Raw genomic sequence first — 24,845 nt, 5'->3', positions numbered from 1 at the left:
TTTTTGCTGGCGCCAGCCTACTGCTTACTACCACGTTGGACTTCAGTTTGTTTCTGTTGGATTCAGGAGATGCTATGGAAGCTCTCCAGTGGCTAATTTAACACCTTGAAACTTGTAGGGCTGTTGAGCAAAGCTGTATAATACAAGGAGGATATATTTTTTTGCGTATATGTATGTGTGTATTTTTATATTCTAAACTTGAATTCAGATTCCAAATGCTGGGCACTCTTTATTAAAATGTGTTTTTCCATCAATGTTATTATAGAATTCATATGAAATATATACATTTAAGATTATACCTGAACCGAAGAATACTCATTTGAAAACAACCCATTCAGGGAAAAAAAAACCAAACCAAACCCAAGTTAGCCATATTGAAGGTGTGATGTCTTTAAAGGTGGTTATGCTCCAAATGGGCTATTCATGTGCTCCTCTAAAAGATTGGTACTTGATGCCTGGGTAATCTTCACTTCCTTGCAGTTAATAAACATATATGCGTATGTGATTTAATCAGTGCATCAACTGATAATACGTGAATCAATACATCAACTGCAAACTTTTAAAGTACGGTGAAGAAAAAATAGAAGTAGTTCATTGGAAATTATTACATTTTATGCAAAGGAAGGAGAAAAATTGTTAAATTCTAGCTATGTATCCAGAAAGTGAATACTTGGCCTCACTTACTCAACAAGCAACAGCTAAAATAGAGTATTATATTATAGCCACAATATTAAGTCATCAGTTAGAGCATCAGTAGTTAAAATTGTCTCATTTTTTTCTCCCAAAAAAGGAGAGGGCGGACTGATGTATAATGTTTATTTGCTTTATGGCATTATATTTTTAGCTTTCATTTAGTTTCACCTCCATGGTTTTAATAGAAACCAAATTGATTTAGGCTGTGACCATCTTAACAATTCTGTTGATAGAGTTTAAGATCTAGCATCACAGAGTTTGGTAAAAAAGAGCAGCTCCCAAATTTGCCCAATGAGAGAGATACTTGCATACGTCTGTGTGTGTATATGAAGACACACAGAAAAATAAGAAAGCACAACAAAATTTTCTATATAAATAGAACGTAAGAAAAACGTCTTGGATTTGGGATTATTTTGAACCATTATAAGTGAAAGTTTATGTGCTTTGTATGTAAGTCTCACTGGTTGATAGAGCCCAGGTGCAAATAAAATCTTCTCCATCAGGAGCTGTAATTTTCTGTTATTTTATACTACAACAGAGAAGGGTCCATATGCAGCTGTTTTTTGTCTCTTATGTCTCCCTCTTTTCTCCTTTTTGTTCAATCATCTCAACTGCTAAGTAAGCGTTAGAAAAAAGTGAAACTACTGATTACAAAAATAAAAATAATTTTAAACAGCAAAAGAAAACTTCTGTTAGGTAGCAGTTTCTGCACACACCTGACCAAACTCTTAACATCATAGAAAGCAGATGTTAAGTCCTAAACAAAATACAGCTTTTACTCTTCTTCTTTATGTTACAGTTGCCATTTAAACTTTAGTTCAACAACTTACAATGTCAGACCCCCAATCCTTGATACTGTGACCCCTAATAAACATTTATGCTGATCAGTGGCGGAGCTGAGGGTGTGTAGTATACAGTAGCTTAACTCTCTGTTTTTATGAATTTTGTGAATTAATGTCCACTACATCTCCCTTACCCCTCAGAACAACTTTTCATTCAGTGACACTTTCAGTCTGACAATCAAAATTCTGCTGGTTGATCCCTGGGTCCCAGATCAGTGAGGCTGTCACTGCTTTGAAATTTCGTATTTCTCCATGCTTCTGTCTGCAAGGATTTAAGTCGTGCTTTGGAATGCTGGGAGAAAATGTGGTAGTGAGAAGTGATGGGTAGTTCCTGTTGGTATAGTGCTTTTCTGCTTTTGGTAATTGTGTTTTTATGGTGCATTGAAAATATATTGTGCTTTTACCATTTAAAATTTGGATAGAAAAATTTATTATTATAAATATTAAATTTGTAGTTGATTATTTTAACTGTGAAAAGCTGATTAGCTCTCTAGTCACCAAGTTGTTTGGTTGACATGTCAATTTTCATTCTTACTTTAAGAAAGAAGGCAATAACTTTGCTTTAGAGAATGTACATATAAAATGTGATTTGAAAAACGAACAGTTTGATAGGAAGTTAATTTGGCTTGACTTCAGTTCTCCTATCCAAAACTGATGTGGTAACAATGACTAACAATTTCAGAATATACTTGTGCCACCCTAAAACAAGTGTAGTTATCATATTTATAAAGTACGTTACTGATAATATGCATAATACAGATTGTATGATTGTATGTGGAATTAGCTGCAGATACTGTTGTCGATGTCTGAATATGTGACAGCTACAGCTTTTTTGATTGCATACTCATTTAAAGCTTGTACCTGCATGTTTTAGGATTTTGGTAATGGCCAGGGTAAGCAGTGGCCAGGAGTTTGGGTATTCCCTTACCTTGTGTTGGATGCCTTGCTTGACCCACCTGATCTGGTCCCAGAGGTGTGGAAGGCCAGGCAGTTCCTGAAGCGCCACTTTTCACTGAAACGGCCACCAGAGGTTGCTGCAGAACGGCGGACGCGGCTGGGGCTGAGGTCTGAAATCAAAGCTGAATCCTGAACTTAGCAACAAATCGCACAGTTCAGGTTCTGACGTGATTATATTCCTTTTAAATGGAGTTGACGCAGAGGTTAACCCTGACTTCTTATCTGTGTTTATTTCATTATACAAAAACGTACTTCTCTGTGTGCCGGTATAATTGTGGGGACCAAAATGTATTGGTTCAGCATCTGTGTTTCTGTAACTTTGCGTGAAGGAGGTTCTTAGAGTGAAAATTAATTGTTCTAGCGTGTGCTTTGTTAAAAATGTAAAAACATATTTTTTAGGAATTTAAAAAAAATCAAATGCTGTTCCTGATTACGTATTACTCATGTTTATTTTTTTGATCAGCTCAATAAACGTGTACATTATGGAAAAAATTAGCTTCATAATTATACACATGTAACAATTCTTAAATGGTTCAGTATGCGTTAGAAACAAAAAAAGTAAACCAAGAAGTAAACCTAAAAAGTAGGGGGAAAAAATCACCTGAAAGAATATACTCGAGAGGATAAATGGTAGGAATTGTGTGGCATATTTGTAATAATGTAACATCATATATAAATACATGCTATTTCAGTCTTTTCAGAAAGTATGCGGTCGCAAAAGTACACCAGACTTTCTGACGCATAGTATCGAGCACTTTCATTGTTTGTTTAGAATGTAACAATACTTTAAGCACCTTTATTTTTTAACTTAATGTAAGTCTGTAAACCCATCCTTATGTAAGTTAAAATTATGGGTTTGTGTCTAGGACTTGCATGCTCAATTATGCTAAGTGAATTTCTCTGGAAAGCAATAGGAAAATGCACTTTCTGATTAAGCACAGCTTTTCCATATACTTCCTGACAAGAATGAAAGCTTTAATTTTTCTAAATATCAGTTACAGCTAGTAAGTTGCTCTGCGTAAGTATAAAACAAGTAGGATAGTGTGTAAAGAATTTAGCAGCAGTCTGTCAAAGCTAGGATGTTACACTAAGTGAAGATACAAGTGCTTCACGCAGATCAAGTCAAAGAAATGCTCATAGAACCTTTAATGCCACATCATCATTTATGATGCATATGCAAAAAACAAACAAACAAATGAAACCCCAAAAGGAAGAAAATATTTAAAGCATATCTTATCCAAGAAGTTAGATGGAAAGAGTTCGGATAGAGCTTTAGAAAACCAAGAAATGAGAAGTAATTTCTCTGTAACTAAAATGTAGCTACTGAGTCACTTTTAGATTGTCCTGGGGCTTAGAAGCTAGTGCCTGATTGCATTTGGAGAGAGACTATTCCTTTCTTTGCGTTATGCTCTGCTACTCAGGGCTGCAAACCAGTAAGTCTGCTGGCATTCAGCATACAAAGAACGTCACACAAGAAGCGGTGTCCATGTGAAACTTGAGAAGGTGTAGTTTCTGCGGATGGAAAATCTATAGAAAGGTGTTAGGAACAGGACCACTTTTCTCATTCCTTCTTAAGATGTAACAATGGGATTTGGAAAACTGGAGTAATTCCTTGGCTAGATAACTATTTATAGGAAGTTTGCTCTTAGTTGTGGTTTGTGGGTTTTAAAGAGTTGGGCTGGAGCTCAGAGACATCTTGTTCAAGGGCAAGAGAGCTTAGTCCTGTCTTCAGCACTCACATAGGAAACACTCATATTCTGGTTCCCAGATATGGCAGTAATGGGAAGGAGGGGCATATATTTGTTTAGAAGTTTTTAAATTAAAAGTCAAATGTCTTCCTCTTAAAAATTTGAGGGCAAGGATCACTAGTACATTAGTTTCAATAGAACAGAAACCATTGTTTTTGCGGCTTCATATATATCATATATTGTCTCAAAGACCACTTTGACTCTAGAAGGAGAGTCAAAATTTAAGCTACACGCTTAGCAAAAAGAAGTCCCAGCATCTGTGTTTGTGGGCTGTTAACTACGGTTTCTAAAGACATGGCAAACGTTTCATATCAAATCTCTCAGAACAGGATTAGATATCTCCAGAAAGAGTTCTATGAATGTGTAACAGTTGTTTCAGGGTATCACCCAACAGGTAATAAGCCTAGTCATTCATCTCTTCATTTCATGTTCAAAAAAACGTATTTCTGAATAACCTAAAATAAAGGAGATAAAAATCAAAGTTTTGGTGTGTAGATATATAAAATTATATATGCATGTACGTGTATATTTCACATTTAAAATCTTTTGCACAGCAATGTGTGCTAGCTGTGCCGTGACTGGGACAAGGATAACAGAGCATACATACAACATGCGTTTCATATGCTGGTAGAATTTTCTTAGTTGTGGGCATTCTTGAGTTACACACTTCTCTTTTAGCTAGCTAATGAACAGCCACTTTTGTCTATATTTAAGGTAACAGTAGCTAAGGTTCTGTTAGCTGAAGGTATGAGTCTTTTTAGCAGGTATTCTGCTGAGAAATCAGTACATGTTTCTCTTTGCTGCTGCTTTATGCTTCAAATCAAGTCTTAGTGATGGACTAAAGGGCTTCCAGCAAAGAAACTTAGCATGTTGAAAAACCTGCATAATACAGGCGAATGCGTGTGCTCCATGCTCCAGTACCTAGGAGAACCACTGCAAACCCTGTTATAGGGAAAGATTAAGCCTAATTAATCTTGGAAGACGGTACCAAGTAGTCAGGCCAGGCTGGAATAGAACAAGCAGCAGCAGTTGACCTTTGAAGAGGAAATTGGGTTAATGTTCCTATTTTGAAGTAGAAGATGATTGCTGGAATAAAAATGTTCTCAGAAGAATGTTTGTGTGTCTTCACATGTGGTTGTCTGTATTTCTATGCCTTATTTTATTTCACTTACCCACAGGAAATCCATCTTGCTTTTCTGAAATGGCTCGAGGGAAATGTAGATGCTGAAGGATTAAGAGCATCCAGCAAGGTATCTCTTAAATTTGTTTCATCCTGTGAATCAAAAATGGAGATAACGCCGTCTCTCATGCCAGTTATCACTCAAATGGGAAGCTTCTCATCAGAACATTTCAGCCTGAAAACATATCAACAGAATCTTCAAACAAAGAAGCTTGGAAAGATTATTCTTTTTACTGAAGTTACAACAACAACAATGGATCTTCTGGATGGGTAAGATAGCGATCTAGACCATACTGAATAAGCTTTCTGATCTGGAATTCACAATTATAGTAACACACAATGTTCAGAAAGAAACTTTTTTCTCTTTGGCTTATTTGTTGCCTACAAGCTAGCCAAAAAACCCCCACAAAACACCCTCCCCCCCCCCCCCCAAAAACCTGGCTATCCTCTAGATAGGACACAAAATAGAGATTTTGTGTTAACAGAATATTAACTGATAATGTATAAAATGCTAAGCCATAAAGGGTAGGAAAATCTGAGTGTGACAACTTTTTATTTGGCAGTGGCATTTAATCATTCCTCTTGCAAAGCATGAACATCAACATAGAAAAGTTTAAGGTATTAGATAAGCATATTTAGGAGATTATATGCACTTTCTAGTACAAATTATTCTCTAAGCTAGTTATTTGACAAAAGTAATATCAAGTAGATTGTAGCCTTAATTTTAACATTACTGGTTTCTCTCATTCCTTTTACGGAATATTTCACTAAAATGCTCTTCAGTGGTTTGTTCAGGGTTTTTTAAACATCGATTAGGGTTATGCTAGACATTCTTTCATCATCACATAGATGACCCTTGTGAATGAGTTGTGGGATACCTTTGAGAAGGTAGTTCATTAGAGTTTTCAATGGGATTAAGCGATATGAAAATCACAGTTACTAAATCTTAGGCTGGAGTATATGTACAAAGACTATACTGTTATGTTTCATGAAATAGTCTGATGGAAAAAACTGTCTTTGGGAAGTTGTTACTCTTCAGGACATATTTTTCTATGTGTGTTTCTACCTGCAGCTGTAACTTTTCTTGGCAGCTACTTTTGAGTACCAGTGTTAATTTATCTGCAGAAATTGCAGATGAATTTTACTGTTGAAAATAACCTCAGGAATTTTGTTTTGGATTTTTTTTATTATCAACATCATCAGTTAAATCATCTTGAATGTTATTGTAACTGATTAGTTAACCAGCAATAATAGCTTTAGTTCTCAGCTAGAGAGCCTAAATTGTGAGACCGATATAAGTTACAGAATATGCCTTCTTGCAAGTAACAAAGGTGATTTGTTTTAGAATATATGCACGCAAAATCTGTGAATGAGGATGCATTATAACAGTATTAAAGTAAATTAGTTTGTAGTCTTATAGTTTGCGCTGTCATAGAATTTACAAATGATAATTTGTGCTAAAATATTGCAATTTAGAGACAGTTGGAATCAAATAGAAATTTCTTTTAATTCCAAACTATTCTCTGGTGTGTGCATACATACTCACGTGCATACACATTAAAAGAACCTTGCTATCCAGTTTTGCCACTCCCTTTCCCGCAGATCTACGTCCTCGTCCTGCAACTGCTTTTGCAATGACTTTTGGACATAGACAAACATGCTAGTTCAATAAGGGGGCATGAAGAAAAGAGTTGTTTTATAGAAGCATTTGTAGCATCTGCTTCTTTTTTTTAGTATTCACAGCATGTCTGGCCCACTGGGTTGAAAGCAGAAGTACTGTGAAAAATCCAACAAAGTGATAATTTAATAGGTCAAGACTTTTCTTCTCTGACAGTTGTTTTTGGGGTGGATCTCAATAACATTATTCACACATCTCATTAAGATGGAGTATATAATTCAGAGTTTTCTGAATGCCTTTGGATATCACAAGCTAAATACAATCATGTCTGGTCAATTTATATATGATTATATTATCAAGAAAGGCAAGGAAGCTAGGAGAAGTGATCTTGGTTTTTCAATGACTCTGCAACTTTTGCTCTCTTACCTTTAAAGTGCTGCACCAGCAGAGTGGTTAGCACTCAGGTTGCTTTTTTACATTAACTAGTCCAAATTTAATGAAGCATTTATGGATCTAAGTTTTAAAGATTTTTCCCCATCATGATGCAGCTCAAGTAGTCAGTTTTCAGGTAAGGTGTAAACTAGAAGTGGCTTATAAGTGGCTTATACTGGGAAGATTATCCTAGTCAGATTATAATGTGAACAATTAAATTTATCTTATGGAAAGACCTTTGTTTTAATAAGTTAAAATATTTGTTTTAAGTATTATGGTTGATGTTATTGTAAATACTTTCTTGTCATGGATAGTAGAATAATGTAGTCCATGTGATTTGCAATTCGGCAAAGTACTTTGAGAATCCACAGATGATAACATTTCGTAAGTCACTAGAAATTGATGCAAATACTTATCAGGTAATTTTTATTGAAGAAAAAAGTTGTCAGGTTTTTAAGGTACTTCCAAATGAACCAATATGAATTTGTTAGGATATGCATATGACACTTTGTTGTAATTGCCAATTCCGAATGAAGGAAAAACATGTCTCAGGAAAAAAGATTTTCTTTGCTTGAACAAAAAATAGGTACCTATTGATCATTTGTGATTCCTGGAAAAAAATTACAATACTGTGTTTATGTGATCATATATTGCAATAAGCACTTGTTACATGATAGACTCTCTTTGGGGCTCTCAAATTTTACCAAGTTTGTGATCATTGAAAATACGATACAGACACCTCAATAACTGAATTAGTGGGATTAGTAGTTAATTTAGTTTGTAAATTATTTAGTAAATTATAAATAAATTTAGCATTTAACTTTCATGTCTTTAGATATTCTTATACCTTTCCCACTGACTGGATGTCAAACTTTTCTCTCTCTTCCATTCCACCTCCCCAAACCTTCGTATCCCCCAAAAATTAAGACATGGAAGGAGAAAGTGGGCTGGAACTAATTTAATGGCTGAGCAACCTCACAGTAGAGAAACAGCCGGAGCCTAATAGGGGTCTTTGTCTGCATTTCCACCCTGGCTGGTAACGTGCCAGTCAAAAGTCAAGCAAGAGAAACAGGTGGAAACTATTAGACCTGTCATAAAGTTTGAAAAATTGATTCTGGAGGCTAAGTGAATAGATTGAACTTGACAGTGTTGTCCTAAAGATTCTAAGAGAAATTTCTGTAGTTTAATTTGGGATCCCTTGATTGTTCATTAGCTCTCCAGATGGCAGGTTGTGGTGGTTTGTATTATCACTGGCATACATTTATGCATCCTAAGGTAACAAACGAAGTGTGAATTCACCTGTAGGTATCTAAAATTAAGTGACATTAGTCTAATTGTAAAATAAAGATTTGTTTAAATGTCATAGAGTTTGAAATGATCAATACTGCTTTTATGATTTCATGCTAAAAGCTTTATTTGAATCATCTGAGGCTATTTTTAAAAGCATTTCTGTTTCTATTTCTTGAACTAAAATTCATATTCCTTACCAAACATTAGAAGCTCCCTTGTTTTTTCTCTAAAAGGGAATTCTTTCTCTAAATTTCATTTAAGAAACCTTGTCTTCAAAGATATTTATCCTAATGTCACCTGAACAGGTTAACCTTGCCAGAAGCAGTTCCACTTTCTCTGTCTCCTCTCCTCAAAGCATGCCAGGAATTGCATGATTTAAGATGTAACTATTATTTTTGAGGATGCATTTGGTATAGTGATACAAGTGTTACACTGTAGAGACATACTAATTATACTCACAAGACTTGAGATTGATAAATATTTCTAGCACACTCTAATTGACTGTAATGGTTTCACAAGCATTTAATGAAAAAAATAAATTAATTAGATATACATTTCAGTTTTATTATTTACCAGCATCTTGTATCCTGGTAGAAGATTTGATTTATACATGATTAAGCCAGCACATGAAATATTCTATATGAAATGCCATTGTGATTCCCTTTTCCACCGTATTTAAGAAGCACAAAGTGCCGTTGTTAGGAAAAGTTTGATACAAAAATGGTGAATTTTAGTGGAAATGAAATGTGGGATTAAGTTGCTTTTGTAATTGCTGAATAGGATATTTAAATAAAATGTCAGCTTAGAATAAACAATTTCCAAACAATTAAAAGCTTTGGAAAAGAAAATCCTTTACATCGTTTGTGCCCTTTATTTTTTCTTTATGCTTTTCTAGATTCATATTGTTGAATTTTTAAAAATTGTACTACAGGTCTAATTTCGGAAAGTGAGCATTAGGACTCCTTTTATTTTAAAACTCTTGGATTAGTTGTATTCAAATATGCATGCTGCTATGAGTTGGTGAAAAGTAAGAGTAGCGTGTAGTTGAAGGAGTTTGGAAAGGCACTTCAGAGGCAGAAGCAAACAAGTTGAGATTGACAAACTGCATTTTGTACTTAGGGATTATTTTTTATTTCAAATTGTGATGTTTTACTCTGTGTAAACACAGTGGCCTCATGTTTAGTCATACCATGTACCTCGACAATCTCCCTTCTTCTCTGTTTAAACCATATTTTTTAAAAAACAAATTAAAATCAGGTAGGTTGTGGGGAGTGGGCTGAAATGTGGTTTGAAGATAGAAACTTGGCATTAATGTAGCCTTTGCAAAACATGCAATACAGTCCCAGTGCTTGTTTTCATTCCATCATCAGGCGTACCTGTTTGAAAGCCTCCCCTCTCAGGTACTTGCCTCAGAATTCCACTAGGACTGCAACTACAAGCCAGAATTACTCTTCTTACAACTATTGGCTCAATTTGATTGACCATTTTCTTAAAAGCTGTGAAAATTGTTTACTACTTATTATTTCAGCTAGCCGTGTCTCATAGTCTAGGGTCAGGTGGGTGGAGGAAGCCATTTTGTTGCATTGTCAAAACCAATTACAAGCTGCATCACAGAACTTGTGGTTTCATCTCTTGAAGATGTATGGGTTGTTGGGAGTACAAAGTCTTCGAAGAGTAATCTTTGTCTTTCAGCATGATGAGACTGTCCTAGTACATTAATAGTCTGCTGTAAGTGAATGTTTTATCACCGACATTAACAGTTTGTAAAAATTAACCCCCTACATCCTTCTCCCTCAAGAATGCCTGTTGGACAGCTGGAAAATACTGTGGTGGGCAGGAAGGATGCCTTTCTCTCAGAAAATAGCCGTTGCTGTTGGATGTTTAAAAAATGTGTGCTGATAAATTGGGCAGTTGGATTTAAATGGTGTATGCATTTTATACATAAACTTTTCCACAGATAGATAACCAAAAATATTTTATCTGTTTGGGTAACAAGTACTTCTTTGTGCAGAGAGCTGTCACAATAGTTCATATTGCTTTTGAAAGCTTAGATCCCTTGGTTTTGTTTGTTAAACTGTAGCATGGGATAGGAATGCTTTGCTTAATGAATGTCTAGCCTAAAAACTAAAGTTAGATACTAGTGGCGATAGACTTGCTCTTTAAGGAATTTTATGCTTTTAATCTACATCTCTGTCATTTAACTTAGCCTTGATATAGTACCATCTTCATTCTTTACATCATTGTGGTTACTAACTTTTAAACTTTCATTTTTTTTATTTATAGGGTTTAAGGGCTTTTTATTCTCAAAAGAAGAAAGTTGCTACATTGAAATAGCTGCTTCTGTGCTTGTTTTCCTCAAGGGTTTTTTTTATATTCAATATTTTGTGCCTTCCTTTGGTGATAAAGATTAGCTCAAATAACAGAACATGTTTCTTTCCCTTAAATCAAATCAAATCAAATTAATTTCAACAGTAATTTTTGCTAATTTAGTTTTAAATGTATAATATTTCATACTTTATTCTTCCATTCACTTATTGGTAGTGGTTTGCATCATCCAGTGTTAGAGAAAGCTGTCCTTTAGCCTGATAACAAAGGATCATGCAGGAATTTTTGTAGTACAGCCAAGAGTCTGTTCCCTTCCTCGCCTGTAGAAAGGGAGGAATTCGGAAGTTTTTGGCACTGATTTGGTTCTGTGCCATTCCCAGACTCTTCTCTGCAATACCATTTTTCATTACATGCTTGCTGAAAGATTTCTGTATTAGGATTTGTCATCTCCATTGCGTCAATTTTCCGTGCCTTTCTTTCCACCTGTTGTGAGCAGTTCTTGAGGGTGCTAAACAATTAGGTCCCTATTTTCCTGTCACGCACCTTGTGCGTCTGATTTTTCATGGAATTGAAGGCAAAATATGTTCCTCTTTATTTTTTTGTTATGTAAAATCAGTAGATTTTCTTCCTGTTAATGAAGTGGGCCCCCCCACTTGCATGGTTTCTGTCAGAGCAGGGGGAGTTTTGGCATTCCCAAAGGGGATTGAGTCATAAAAAAAAGATACCCGTTTTGCAGAGCAATTAACCCACATTGAACTCTTATAGTATATTGTATTACCCTGCTGCTGGAAGTTCCTGAACAATTCGCATTGTCGTATGAATACACATGCAGCCTTGGAACACTCATCATTCGTTAAATATGAGAGGAAACCCTGTAAGACTGCACAGTTAAAACAAGAGCTAAAGAATGGAAATGGAGGGGTTTCAGTAACATTTTACTGTTTTGTTTTACACGGTGCTGTTTTCATGCATGCATTTTAAAGCAGACTTTTCGTATTAAGATGAAAAAATTGAATGCTGAAGTTACAAATCATCACATTTTCTTGAAGAAGAGGATTAACTTGAAAAAGTATCTAATAATACATGTAATAGAATACAATAGATCATAATATATATAAGAAATTGTTATATATATTTATAATATTAATTACAACTTATTACATATATATTATTGCTATTCATTTGCTAACTCCATGACTGTCAATCCTGCCTTTGAATTTTAACTTTTATTTACTAAAAAGAAATGTTGCTTAAGCTTAAACTACCCAGAAGCACTTACGAATTAATGTTTGCACCTCATTGAGAAAGAGATTTTCATGCTTTTTCAATCATCATTTTGTAGCATATTGTTAAGTATAACAGTGTCAGTTCTGTAGCATCAGTGCAAACGCGTATCAGGTAGGGCTATCCTTGTGTTCATCAACACCTTATTGCCACCGGCCCAAGCTCAGATCAGAATATAGCCTCTAATCAAGTCATGTGCTTAAAGTAATATGTCAAAATACTCACAGACAGGCATAAGTCAGTGTAGGACAGTAGCCATTGACTTAAAAAGGGGAGGGTAAGGCATAGCGAGACTAGATATGTTGATAACGTGGTCAGATGAACCAACCTCCCTAATTAAGCTTGTTGAGTATCTCGGGGCTTGGACAAGTCATGGATCTGCATTTCTCCACTTTTTGTTGTAATTGTTGTAATCGTCAGACCAGTAAAAGAAAAAATTGAAGGTGTTGTGTTCAAATAAAACAGAATAGCAGTTAGGTATGTAAGTGACTTGATAATGTGTTTGATTAATGGGTTGCCCACATTATGGGGCTGAGGAAGCCCCAGTGTAGGAACCCCAGTGTAGGAAAAGTAGTAAAGAATCCACTCGGCTGGGCACTGCATGGGTTTCTTACACTTGACCTTTGAAGGAGATGTGCTGGAAGTATTCAGCATATGCAAGCTCCAAACAGATTCCCTATTTTTTCAGAACATGGGAATTCTGGAGAAGTGGAGCCTAGTATGCGTTGTTTTGGCAACTCCTCTGGCCATTACGTGGTGCGTAGAGCCTACCTCAGACTTGGAATTACGTCCACAGAGTAATTTCTGTCTGATCGTTTTAGGAAGCTGATAGGAAGAATCACTGTTGTCAGCCATGAAGACAAACATACTGTGTGCTAGTGTTTAAATATTTTTATTTGTAACTACAATAGAGATCTGAATGCTGAACTACAATTAAGTGTAGTCACGCAAAGTCTGAATGATTCTCTGGAGATGCCAGTTTCTCATTCTGACTACAAAGTTGAGAAGAGTGTAATCAGATTTCTTAGATACTCAAGTTAGACCATGACTTTCAATTTCCATTTTGCACATCTCCATATCTTTACCTTTGTTAGAAAAAAAAAAGAAGAAAAAGGTTGGATTTACTAAAGTATGAGAGCTAAGGAAGGAGCTAAGAAACTTATGGCATGGCTGTTTAAGGAAGTTTAGTCAGCACCTGTTCCACTGGTGTTAAGAATAAATACACTGATTTTTGTTTGTTCTTGTGCTGCCAGTCAGAAGATAGTGATTTAATTTTAGAATAATTCCTAATTGTTTCCATGGCCAAAAACTTTCAAAGCTTGTGTGATTTCTACCTTAAGCAGTAAACTAAGAAAATCCCACAGAATCTGAATTCTTTACCTAAATCCCATTGGCCTAATTTATTTTCACTTATACTCCTAGTTAAAATATTTTAAGAATCTGTTTGTATTGAAACGAAGGCTTGCATTTATCACACCTCATATCATTTAGCCTAAAATGTCATGGCTTGTAGAATGGTGTGTAAAAAAAAAAGCGAGGTTCCCCCACTGCAGTTTTGTGATCCCCAGGTTTGCTATAAAATGCTGTACCTCATGTTGCTTTCAAAAGAATTTACTGACATTGTTCTTGTTGCTTAACTGTTAAACGTGGATGAACTTCCAAATGTTTTTTGTAAACTTGAACTGACAGTATTTTTACTGATGATATTATCTTAGATAAAAAACCAAACCAAACCAAAAGTATTTTAAAGGATTCCTTGCAAGCATGAAGCTTTTTGGCATATTGCATTAAGCAGTTGAGGAATACAACTACAAACTGCCCTATAGACATTTTTCATTTGATCTGTGTTGGAATGGATCATCAGTCCATTCACAGAGGAAGATGAAGAGGCATACTGAAGAGAAAACAAGAGGAGAAAAAAAACTAGGGAGATGGAGGCTGAGACATAGGAAAGAGGAAATAAAAATGAGGCTTTCAAGGGAAACAAATCTTATGTGTATTTACAGAATATTTCTTTAGCAAATATATTAGGCTTAAAGTAAAATAAGTGGGATGTAAGAAGACTGCAGTATTGGGGGAAGATCTACACGTTGTCAGAGTGCTTAGCAAACCCATTACTGATCAAAACCCCAATACTCCCTTGTTCAAATGGCAAATTGTCTACTGAAAGAGAATTTACATAGTGTTTGCATTTGATTTCTTCTGAAGTCATAAAGGCTGATAATAACTCTGCTTAAGCATGTGGTGGTTCCATTTCTTTTTTTCTTTTTTCCTTTTTCTTTTTTTTTTGTTTTGAAAATTGGGGAGAATGAGGAAAGCAGAGCACTTTATTTTGTTGAGACTAATAATTTTGCTTAGCCATAACTGAATCTGCAAATTATGATGTCCTGCTTTGCTTGTTTATGTTTAGTCATCCTTTTAATCTTTCCTACCATCATAATAATTTTTGAATACCTAATCAGAATCCCACAAATTTCTAATATTTCATGTGTTTAAAAATGCATCTTACAACATATTACATTTTACTTTTTGGATTCATTAAATTGCATGTTACATGACAGTGGAAAAGCTTCAGAGTTCATTCCACTTGACTGTAATGCTTTCCATCCATTAATTTACTATCTTTATTCAGATCCTTGGTTAGGCAGTTAAAATTTCAAAACGGAATTTCATTCACCCATTTCTAAGCCCCGAAAACTTACTGGAAGACTTAGAAGGGCTGTGGGCTTAGTGAAAGAGGACAACATCTTTTTATACTGCTGCATCATCTTTAGCTAAAATATTTCAACCATATAATCAGTTGCTTTGTTTAAACGTAAGACTTGATTTTTCTCATATGTCTAAAGGAGAAACTAATTTGGTCTTGCAAATTAGTTGCTACAGAACCAGCTTCCTTTTAAGGATGTGTGTTGTGCAATATGACTATTGCAGTGAAACTGAGATTTATGAACGCTGGAGGAATAACACGCACATAATACTTTAGTGGCTAAAAACAATATTTCAGTCTTCACTGGAGTAAACCAGGACTTGATGCCCTCAGAACAAATAGTTGTTTGATATACTGGTGTAAATGCTGGTGTCAGGGGTATCAAACAGGCTTACAAGCCATTCTAGAACTGTTTATTACTGGCGTTGGCTATAACTGCAATGAAGTACTGATCTTGTACAAAAAACCATTTTCTTTCCTTGTTGAATATAGATGCTTATCCCAGCCCTAGGAGAAAGAAAAAATTTTCTATCTATTTTCTTAGGGGTTTTTTTAACCTTTTTCCTCCAGTAAGCTGTTTGTGCTACTGGATTCTGAAACAGAAGTTTTGTCAAGATCATACATTTATGAAATAATACAGAAGAATGCTTATATGATCTCAATAAGCCGTCTGTCAGGCTTCTCTGTAAGAAGAAAATAGTTTAAAATACTGTCCACAGGTGCAGAAAAAAAAAGAAAGAATATAATTTTACAGCTTTTAAGTTTCAAGACTGGACATTAGATAAAGAGTTCTCACTCAAGTCTTGATTTATTAACAAAAGATAACATGTACACTTTATATAGAATATGGTACCAGATGTGAGATATAAAAGAAATTACTGGTGGCCACCTGCTTTAATGCACATTTAAAACTTTGTGTGGTAGTTGATGTCATGTAGAATTCATGTGATAGAGAATAATTCAAAGTTAGTAGACCATGTCAGGTTAGCAAGGATTGATGCTTGTGGAATGTTTAATATTTTCTATCACAGTGTCTCCATCCATTTGAAAAAAGAAAAGTGAAATAATCATCTTCTGCCAAGGTTTTTGAAAAGCAGCTGTGAGCGGTTTGGATATTTCTTGTGATAGCCAGGCCCCACAGAATTTTTAATGGGAAGGTGTTGGAGAGTCAGCAGAGCGCTGTGACTCCAGCTTATTTGCCTGCCATTTTGTTTCTGTTTTAGCATCAGCATTCTGCTACCGTTCAGTTGTTACATTTACATGGTTTTCTTTGGAACTAAGTGCAGATTTCTTCTTCTGGGACATGTTTTCTCCATCAGAATACTGACAACATGCTGACAGAAAAAATAGACGGAAGATGCCTGTGCACGTCACAGGACCAGTGTGCTATAAAGCCTCAAGTAGGAACAAATCCTTATCCCAAAAGGCTTCTTGCTTTTAAGAAGTAGTAGCAATTAAAGATTTAACCGTAGCTGGTTGAAATGCCTCCTGTATGGAAATATTCAGCCTAGAAAACTACATTTGGGCACAGAGTATCACCTTTGCAGTAGATTTAACTGACTATGCTAATCTTGTCCCTAGGAATTGAAGTTTGTTTGATTAACTCAGATTTCCACAGAGCCCTGTGCTGTAGCCACAGAGCTGGAAATTGATTACAGAATATATTGTCATAGATACTTCACTGCATGCCATGTTCCTGAGGGGTTTTTTTAACCCTTCTGATGAAGCAAGATGAGGAATTATATTTTGCTTAACAGCCAAATGTGGCCTTCACAGAACCATAAATGGTATTATAAAATGGTCTTAATTTAATCTAGTAATTTATCTGAGCAGTTACAATGTTAGGTATACAAACATATTAAAATCTTTAATTTATTCTATTTCTTAATCTGTTATAGACAAGAATTGGAAATTCATGCCTATTTCTGGGACAATAAAAAGAAGATTTCTGCTTATATTATGTTTATTTTTATTCCCAGTAGTTTCCTCGCGTGTTACCAGTATGTTGCTGTTATCAGTAATTTTTATTTCCTTATTTTTAGAGTTTTTGTTTGATTTCATATTTGAGATAGCTAAGATATAACTTACTGTTACTGCAATTTAGTTAATTAATATCAATTATTAAAAGCAGAAATTGCAGAACTCCTGTCTGTCTTTTTAAAAAAAATGTAATTTCATGTTAAAATAATTCTGATAGTTGCTGACTGATAAGTTAAAAAAAAAAGGAGAAACCAATCTTATTTCAGTTAGGAACTCAGATCTTGACCTGGTACATGCTGGAAAAAAAATTGTTTTGGTAAACTGTATTGAATTTAGCTTTTCCTATACTTTGCTGTCTTAAAACTCTTCATTGGTCTGCTTTAAATCCTGCATTTCTGAGCATGATTTGGAACAACTCAGTTGTAATGATTAAATATTTTAAAAAGAATGAGTAATATTCTAAATCTCACCTTCCCTTTTTCTGCGTCAGCTGACTCGAAATGTGAAAATTACACATATTTCTCATGTGTGTCATAAGGAATTTGCATGCTGCCTTCTCTACCTTCTCTGTTATTTTTGTCTGCTTGTGGTTCCTAAAACCAGTTAAGACACTTTTTACACTAGAGAATGGATTCAAACTTATGACTGTTTTCACAGTATGACTAAACAGTAGTATCCACTGTGAAATTTAGCATAATTCCATCTTCTCTTTAACTAACAATGTAAATATTTCAAAAAAGGTAAAACCAAAAAGAAAGAATGAACTAGTAAAATTGAACTGTTTTCAGCTATGGGTTGCAGAAATAACAATTTTTTTTTTCATAGTGTTTTATGCAGAAACAGGAGTAGACAAGAAAAGATAGACATAAATGTCATTTGGGGACATCTGCAAGAATAGGTGTAACACATTGTATACTTAATGCTAATTGATACTATTCTGCAAGACTCACCAGAAAATTCAACCCAAAATTCTGTGGAAACCAGCTAGTAAAGGGAACAGAGAAACCATTCGCTCTGAAGATTTCAGATACAAGACAGAATTTTGGGAGGGGGATTGAAGAAAAAGGGAAGAATAATTAAACTTGGAGTAAAATTGAAGATTTCTTCTTGTTATGAAGTCCAGGTCGCTCAATAAGCAGGTCTTGTTACATGTTGGCTATAACATAATTCAGTCTGAGAGAATATCTGCTGGTCATCATTAGATCCTTCCTGAAGGTATGTTACTGTTCCAGGCTCTTCTGATTTGTATTTCAACATGGCATGGACATAGAAAGTATGGTGGGTGTTTTTGGGAGTGCAGATAATTGGGACATTAGGATTCTACCTGATAACCTGGGTTTCATCTAATGTACTGTTTGGAGGTTTCAGCATTCAGTGGTCATCAGAACAGATATTTAGTCATTGACAAATTATATTTTACTAGTAACTGGAGAACAACTGGACAGAAACTGTAGTCCTTTACCTGTGAAGAAGGAATGAATATTCTCCAGTTGGCTGAAGCTGTCATACAGGGTGTTCATGACAACAGAATTATATTGGTTTAGAGGGAAAATGGTGATTTGCTATGAGGCATTAGCTTAATAAACTGGTGTGCCAACAGGAGAGGTTAAGAAGGGTGAAAATGTTCTATTTTGATGTTTTGCCAAGTTAAGCAGTGAAATATTGTGAACATGAACCAAGTGAAATGGAATGCTTTCTACTTGGATTTGAAACCAAAAATCTCTGTGAGTGAGTGATAATTCAGAAGTGGTAGAGTGTAACAGTAGATAAGTAGATAAGTACCCTTCCTTCCCTGCTTCCTCTCCCACTGAGGAAAAATTGCTGAGCAAAATCTGAAGTGCTGAGGTGTTTATTTTAACACTGGGAAACACTTATTACTTCAAATATTTGCCTGCTTGTATATCATATCTATTATACCAGATGTGCCACATACAAATTAGACATGGCTCATAAAGTGTGGTAACCCTAGATTTTTCAAGATTTTGGATGTAAATTTTCCTTTTATTTAACTGTTCGCTGGCTTATGTCAGGCAGGCTTTCTAGTGATGCAGAGCTATAGCTTTTTAATTAAAATCCTCAGCAGAATTCTTCCTGTACATTAAACACATACTTTATTCAGTTCTTTAACAAAAAAAAAGAAAAAAAAAAAGTCTTTAGGTGGTGTTAAAACAAGAAATGTAGAAATGGAGGTTGCATTTACTGGATCCAGAACTGGGTTCTCTTAACTACTTGGCTAGGTCTGCAGCTGCATTTATTTAGTACCTAGCAAAACCTCGGAAATAGAGAAGGGTTTTTTTTTTTACAGTGATGGTAACTGTACAAAGAAACCCTAAGCTAAATTCAGATTACAAAGTACGATATCAGAGATGAAAAAAATATAAAAAATAGCCCCAAGAGTCAAGCTATGCTATAATTTCTTTTTCACTTTTCCTTGTACTGTGAGATGATTCAGATGAACGTTTTATGCACGTGTTTATCTCGGACTCTCTATCTAATGGATGCTGGCATTGGAGACTTCACATATTTATTTGCTTGAAGAGAAAATTGGGGGTTTTTACAACAGTTCTCTAGGCACCCTACTCTGGACTTCACTGAAGAGATGCCAGGCAGGTTTGTAGGCTATAGCCTGCTGGGGCTGCTCACCCATTCTAGCCTCGGCTGTGGAGCCAGCTGGCAGTCACATCTAGTACGACGCTAGGTGACACGAATGAACTGCTCTCCGTAAACTATGGTGGTTTTTCCCTGTGTTTAACAGAATCATTAAACACCAAATTCCAAAAACTCATGTTGTGAATATCTTTACAAGCTTCAACCAAGTAACTGTTAAAAAAGCTAAATGGTGATGGTTGTGTATTAACGGACTGTCCTTTAATTTTTTAAAAAATCACAAATTTAGATTGGTTTGTTTTCAATCTGTCATGTACTTAAGTATTTCTAAAGGTCTTTTTTATTGTGTGATATTAATATCATCAAGGGAACGAGCTTTAAGGCAGAAGTATTTGCCTAGTCTGTGTTTTCAGTTTTATGTGTTCTAGTAAATCTGAGGTGCTTCGTTCTGGTTTTCAGGTTTCAAAATACATTAACCATCTCTCCATCTTATGCAGTGGCTCATACCCACCTCATTACAAGAAGGGTAGGAATATGATCCCTAGATGTGGTTTTTCCTAAGTAGGTGATTATTGGTGTGTATGCCATTTGTGCATAGATTTCTGCACTGGACCATATTACATACTGTATTAGCTCTTCCTAGCATTAGTTACATTTACATGTTGGGTTTTTTCTTTGTGAACACATTCTGGAGGGTGGTTTTGAAACACTGATATTCGTGTTACTAGGGATATGGGTAGTGTCTGCATTATTTGCCAGTAATCTGAGGTGGATTTGGTTTCAGAACATGTGAGCAAGTTTTATGTCCACTCTGATTTTACCTACGTCTGTTTTAAAGCACCAGCTGTATGGCAGATGCTCACATTAAGGTTTTGAATTTCAAGGAGAATCAAGAAAATCTCAGGATACCTTATTTGCTTCTACTACAGATTTTTCTCCTTCAGATTCAGCCAATCCATAATCATGAGTGTATAACTGTTTCAGTCTTTTGTCAAAATCTACTGACGAGAACCTGTTTCCCTCCTTAAATTTCTCCTTTTCTCTGTACTGCTTCTCTTCTTCCAGACCATAATTGGTACGATCTACAGTGGAAAAGAAATTCTCTTCTGCTTGTTCATCTCTACCAACGCAAAATTTTGTTACTACCTGCAAGAAATGATGAAATGTTTATGTTTTGTTTTGCTTTACACTATATCCATGTCCTTACTTCTTTTGATCGTCCAGTAGTCCAGTCTACTGTATGTCAATCTTATGCAGCTTGTATAAGTAAATGGCATGAGTGATCTGATCCTCTAACAACAGGGGCGCTTATCCTGTCCTTCTTGGAGATCAGCTTCTTTTTTTGGTGAGTGTGTTCAATCTAGTTGGCTTTGCATTTTTTTGTTTCTGAAATTAGAATCCCCTTGCCTTCCTCCCTTTTTTTTCTTCCCCCCCCTCATCTAACTGCATATCATAATTTAAAGCGTTCTTTTTAAGGTGGTACAACAGTTCTGTGTGGAAATAGACTCATAAATTAAGGCCAGAAATAGTACTGGCCATAAAGCACTTGGTATAATATTTTCTCTGCAGTATTGCTCCTGCTGCTTCGAGACTGAATTGCTCATGTTTTTACTTGCATGTCGAATCACATAACTTTTTGTTGAGGCTGTGTGTGGTTTTAAGGATACTTACAAAGTAGAACTCAGTACACGAGTGGGGCTTAAATTTACCTGTCATATTTGTGCCGTTTTCCAACTGTTTTTTTTTTTCTTTAAATCTACAATTGTTTTCAGCAGGCTCTAAATATACAAGTCAAGAACACAGGCTCTAAGTGAAAGTATAATTGGACCTTCCTTAATGTGGGGATTTAACAGTCCTCCTTGGGTTTTCTTGAGTAATTTCTTCTTTCTTCTCCATATGCTTCATAATTTTACTTCCAGAACAAAAAGCACTAGCCCTCTAAATACATTTATTCTCAGTTTGTAGATATTATATTTTTAACAAATACACCTCGTAGTTTTGGTTTAGAATGTGCTTGTATACACTTGAGTATATGAAATGTATTTGCAGTTGTGAGCTTTAATAACATAAGCATGTGAAGACTTCTGGCAGGAAGCAAGTATCTACTTCTTTTATATGACAAAATTTAATCTTATGAAGTGGTTTTGTGATGTTTTAAGGTATCCCTTTCATACATTTATTTCAATAAATTGATAAAATATTTGTACTCTGATTTCTTTATGCTTAGGATTTGAGCAGGTTCTGGAAACTAGCTAGAATACTTTTCAAGGGTCTTCCCCATCCCTTTTTAACATGCGACTATTATGCAGTGTGTTTTCAGGCAAAAATTACAACTTTCCAGTAAAGTTGGATTATAATATATTTAAGAAAAATTAAATCTAATTTGTTTCTTATCCTTTAGTTCTCATAACTCCATGCATCTTTGGTTCATGAGGTTTATGATAGTCTAAAATTGAAAAATTTTTGTGGGAGCTCTTTCTTCTGTTGACAGAACATAATTCAGGGAATTACTAAAGTAACATTTAATTTCAACACTTAGTAGTTTGAATCGTTAGGTTTCATTTTCAAAATCAACTAAACAAAATAATTAAAATGAAATTTGCCTCTCTGATTCTAAGTGATACCAGAGAATTTGCCTTCTCTGTGGGAGATTTTGTAGTTGCATGTGTTGCATGTAGCAAAATAAGCCTGAGCATAAATGTTGGGGGGGGGGGGGGAAGTAATTTCTCACACTGTATCATATCACAGAGATGAAAAGGTAGAAAGCCAAAGGTACATCCTTTTACATTTGAATGTAATGGTCAGCAAACATCTTTCTAAATTGTGTTTATGTGGTTGTGCTGCATGTGTTGAATAGGAATGCCGTAAGTAACAGATGCAGTCCCTATGGAAACCAGAAGTTTATGCGAATGTGAAGGGAAGAGCTCTGCAGAGGATGGTGAAAAATGGGTTATCAGTTTTTCTTAATAGGACACAGTATGATATGTACTTTCTAGGCCTACAGTACTGTGGATTCTACAAAATGGCAGAGAAAGGATGTAAAACAGTTGATTTTTGATTTGTGATGTAGGAGATTTCTGATTAGTTGCACTTAAGTGACTACAAAAGGATAGTGGCACTGTTGATATAAATGAAATATTTGTGTCACGCACAACAGAAGCGTGAGCAAGAAGAAAGCCTTGCAAGCTCAGCTAGGAATACAAATTGCACCCTTTGACCTGCTCCCTGCCTAATTGAAGTGGGTTTTCTGGTAACAGGTTCTAATTTAATTCCACAGTGGTGTTGCAGAAAACTGCCGCTGCTGGAACTGTTTCTGCAGACCTTCTGCATGGTTTTGCAAGCAATAAATGAAGCTTTCTCAAAGCATCCTATATGTGTCTTTAGTCATTCCAAGTATCTGTTTAAATGTAGAATGTTGGTAGGTCCAGTTTCATCAGCTTTAAAATTCTGGTCAGAAATTATCCCCTAAATCCCTTGTGCATCAAGTCAAGCAAGACAACACCTTGGACATACTGCTGAGGGAAGGGATAGCGGCTCTTCCAGGAAACTCTGGGCATTGTGAAATGCTGCCCGAAACTTTTATACCTTGTCACAATATCCCCTGAAATGTGCTCAAATAGAATTAGGAATATAGTCAGCGGCTACTGTGCTTCTGGCAAGTGTAGCTTCCAGCTCCATTTGGATACATCTCTACACATATGCAACTGCTGTATAAAATAGAAGTCTCTGGAGGCCCAAGTTTCAGTGACTATAGTTTGTAATCTGGTAAGGGTTGCCATTCGTTATGTTTGTATTACAGCTTCTGCCAAGTGCTTATGACAGAATTATGGAAGTATGAAGTGCTTAAACAGAGACCTTGAGAAAGAATTCCTCAGAGGAAACAATATTTCCTTACTGTGGTTAGGTGACTGGATGACTATAGACCACTATTTCATTTGCACTGCGTCGGGTAAGTGCTGGTTCGTGTGGGTGGTTCATTGGTTTGTTTTGCTACGGATGCAATATTTCTTTTTCAGGCACTGCTGCTCCTGATAGATAAATGCAAGGTTGATGTCTGATGGCTCTTGCTCATTTACTGTGGTGTGAACGCTACATGTTCTTTTTAGGAATGAATGTCACCAGATGAGGGCCACCATTTTGAAGTACTGGCCGGTGAAAAATTGCAGATTTCCAAAGAAACCACCTGTCTAGTTCACTGGGAAAATGCAGCCAACTGAACAGAAAAGTCTTTTAACTGTCACATGCAACCAATGTGCCTCTTTTGTGGGTATGTACGTAGAACTGACATTGGTGAAGTTATGATGAAAAAAGCTAATTCTAAGAAATTCAGCTGCCCTAAGATAGCAGCAGATCAGCCATTTCAAGAAGGGTAATGAACAGGCAGCTGCACTCCCAATTCAGGCTGGTATAAATAGTTAAAACTCTATTTTCATGATCTTAAATTAAGTGTGTTTCTTAGCAGAAGGTTGTCTTCTGTTTGGAAGATGTTGTGTCCACTTGCTGATTATTTCCCAATGGAGATTCATGGGCTGTAATTTCAATTCAGTTGTTTGAACAGTTAGTCTCTGCATGAGCTTCTGAAAGTGTCTGTATTCCTGGCTGGGAGTCCAGCTGACAAGCTACAGAGACTTTCACCTGCTTGATTTTAGTCAGCCTCAGCAAGAGCAAAATTTTCAGCTGATGAGTGCTCAGTTACCTTGTTCTCAGATGAGTTTGGGAAACTTGAACTAGAACTTGAACAGACATCTAATTGAGGTGAGAGTGAAGGACTTTGTGCTCTATAGGAGACAGAAAAATGAGGGACTGTGTGTATTATATATGTGGGGGAAAGCCTGATTATTTTTTCCTTTTCTTCAGCATTCACAAATGCATGTGATTGCTCAAGCACCATAGTTTTAGCTGACATTTGCATCTCTCACATTTATGAGTTGGTGCAAAGGATTTTATATGACAATAGAAATTTGCCTGACTTACATTAGTTCCAGATAGCTCATAGTTGTGAAGTTTTATTGGAGAAGCTGCCACTCTTGCAACCATGTAATAAGCAGAGGACCAGAGCTGTCAAGATGATTTCTTTTACTGGGATTAGAGCCATGCTATTTTAAACTGATAACAGTGGTACAATGATACAAGTCAATAGCATTTTCATTAAAAGTCTCAGTAAGCGGCGTGAAACTTGGTA

At 35.7% G+C, this 24,845-nt stretch overlaps 1 protein-coding gene across 7 annotated transcripts in view; it reads left to right on the top strand.

Annotated features, from left to right (window-relative positions):
* HLCS (holocarboxylase synthetase) overlaps positions 1-24,845 on the top strand; it is a 129,664-nt gene that overhangs the window by 40,203 nt on the left and 64,616 nt on the right. For all 7 annotated transcript variants that reach the window (XM_054813818.1, XM_054813819.1, XM_054813821.1 and 4 more), the window contains one exon: positions 5,419-5,690. In XM_054813818.1, coding sequence (XP_054669793.1) covers positions 5,419-5,690 — 272 coding nt within the window. The remainder of the gene's footprint in view (positions 1-5,418; positions 5,691-24,845) is intronic.

This window comes from Grus americana, chromosome 1, assembly GCF_028858705.1.
Source record: "Grus americana isolate bGruAme1 chromosome 1, bGruAme1.mat, whole genome shotgun sequence".
Taxonomy (NCBI): domain Eukaryota; kingdom Metazoa; phylum Chordata; class Aves; order Gruiformes; family Gruidae; genus Grus; species Grus americana.
This window is presented reverse-complemented; position numbering and strand designations above follow the sequence as displayed.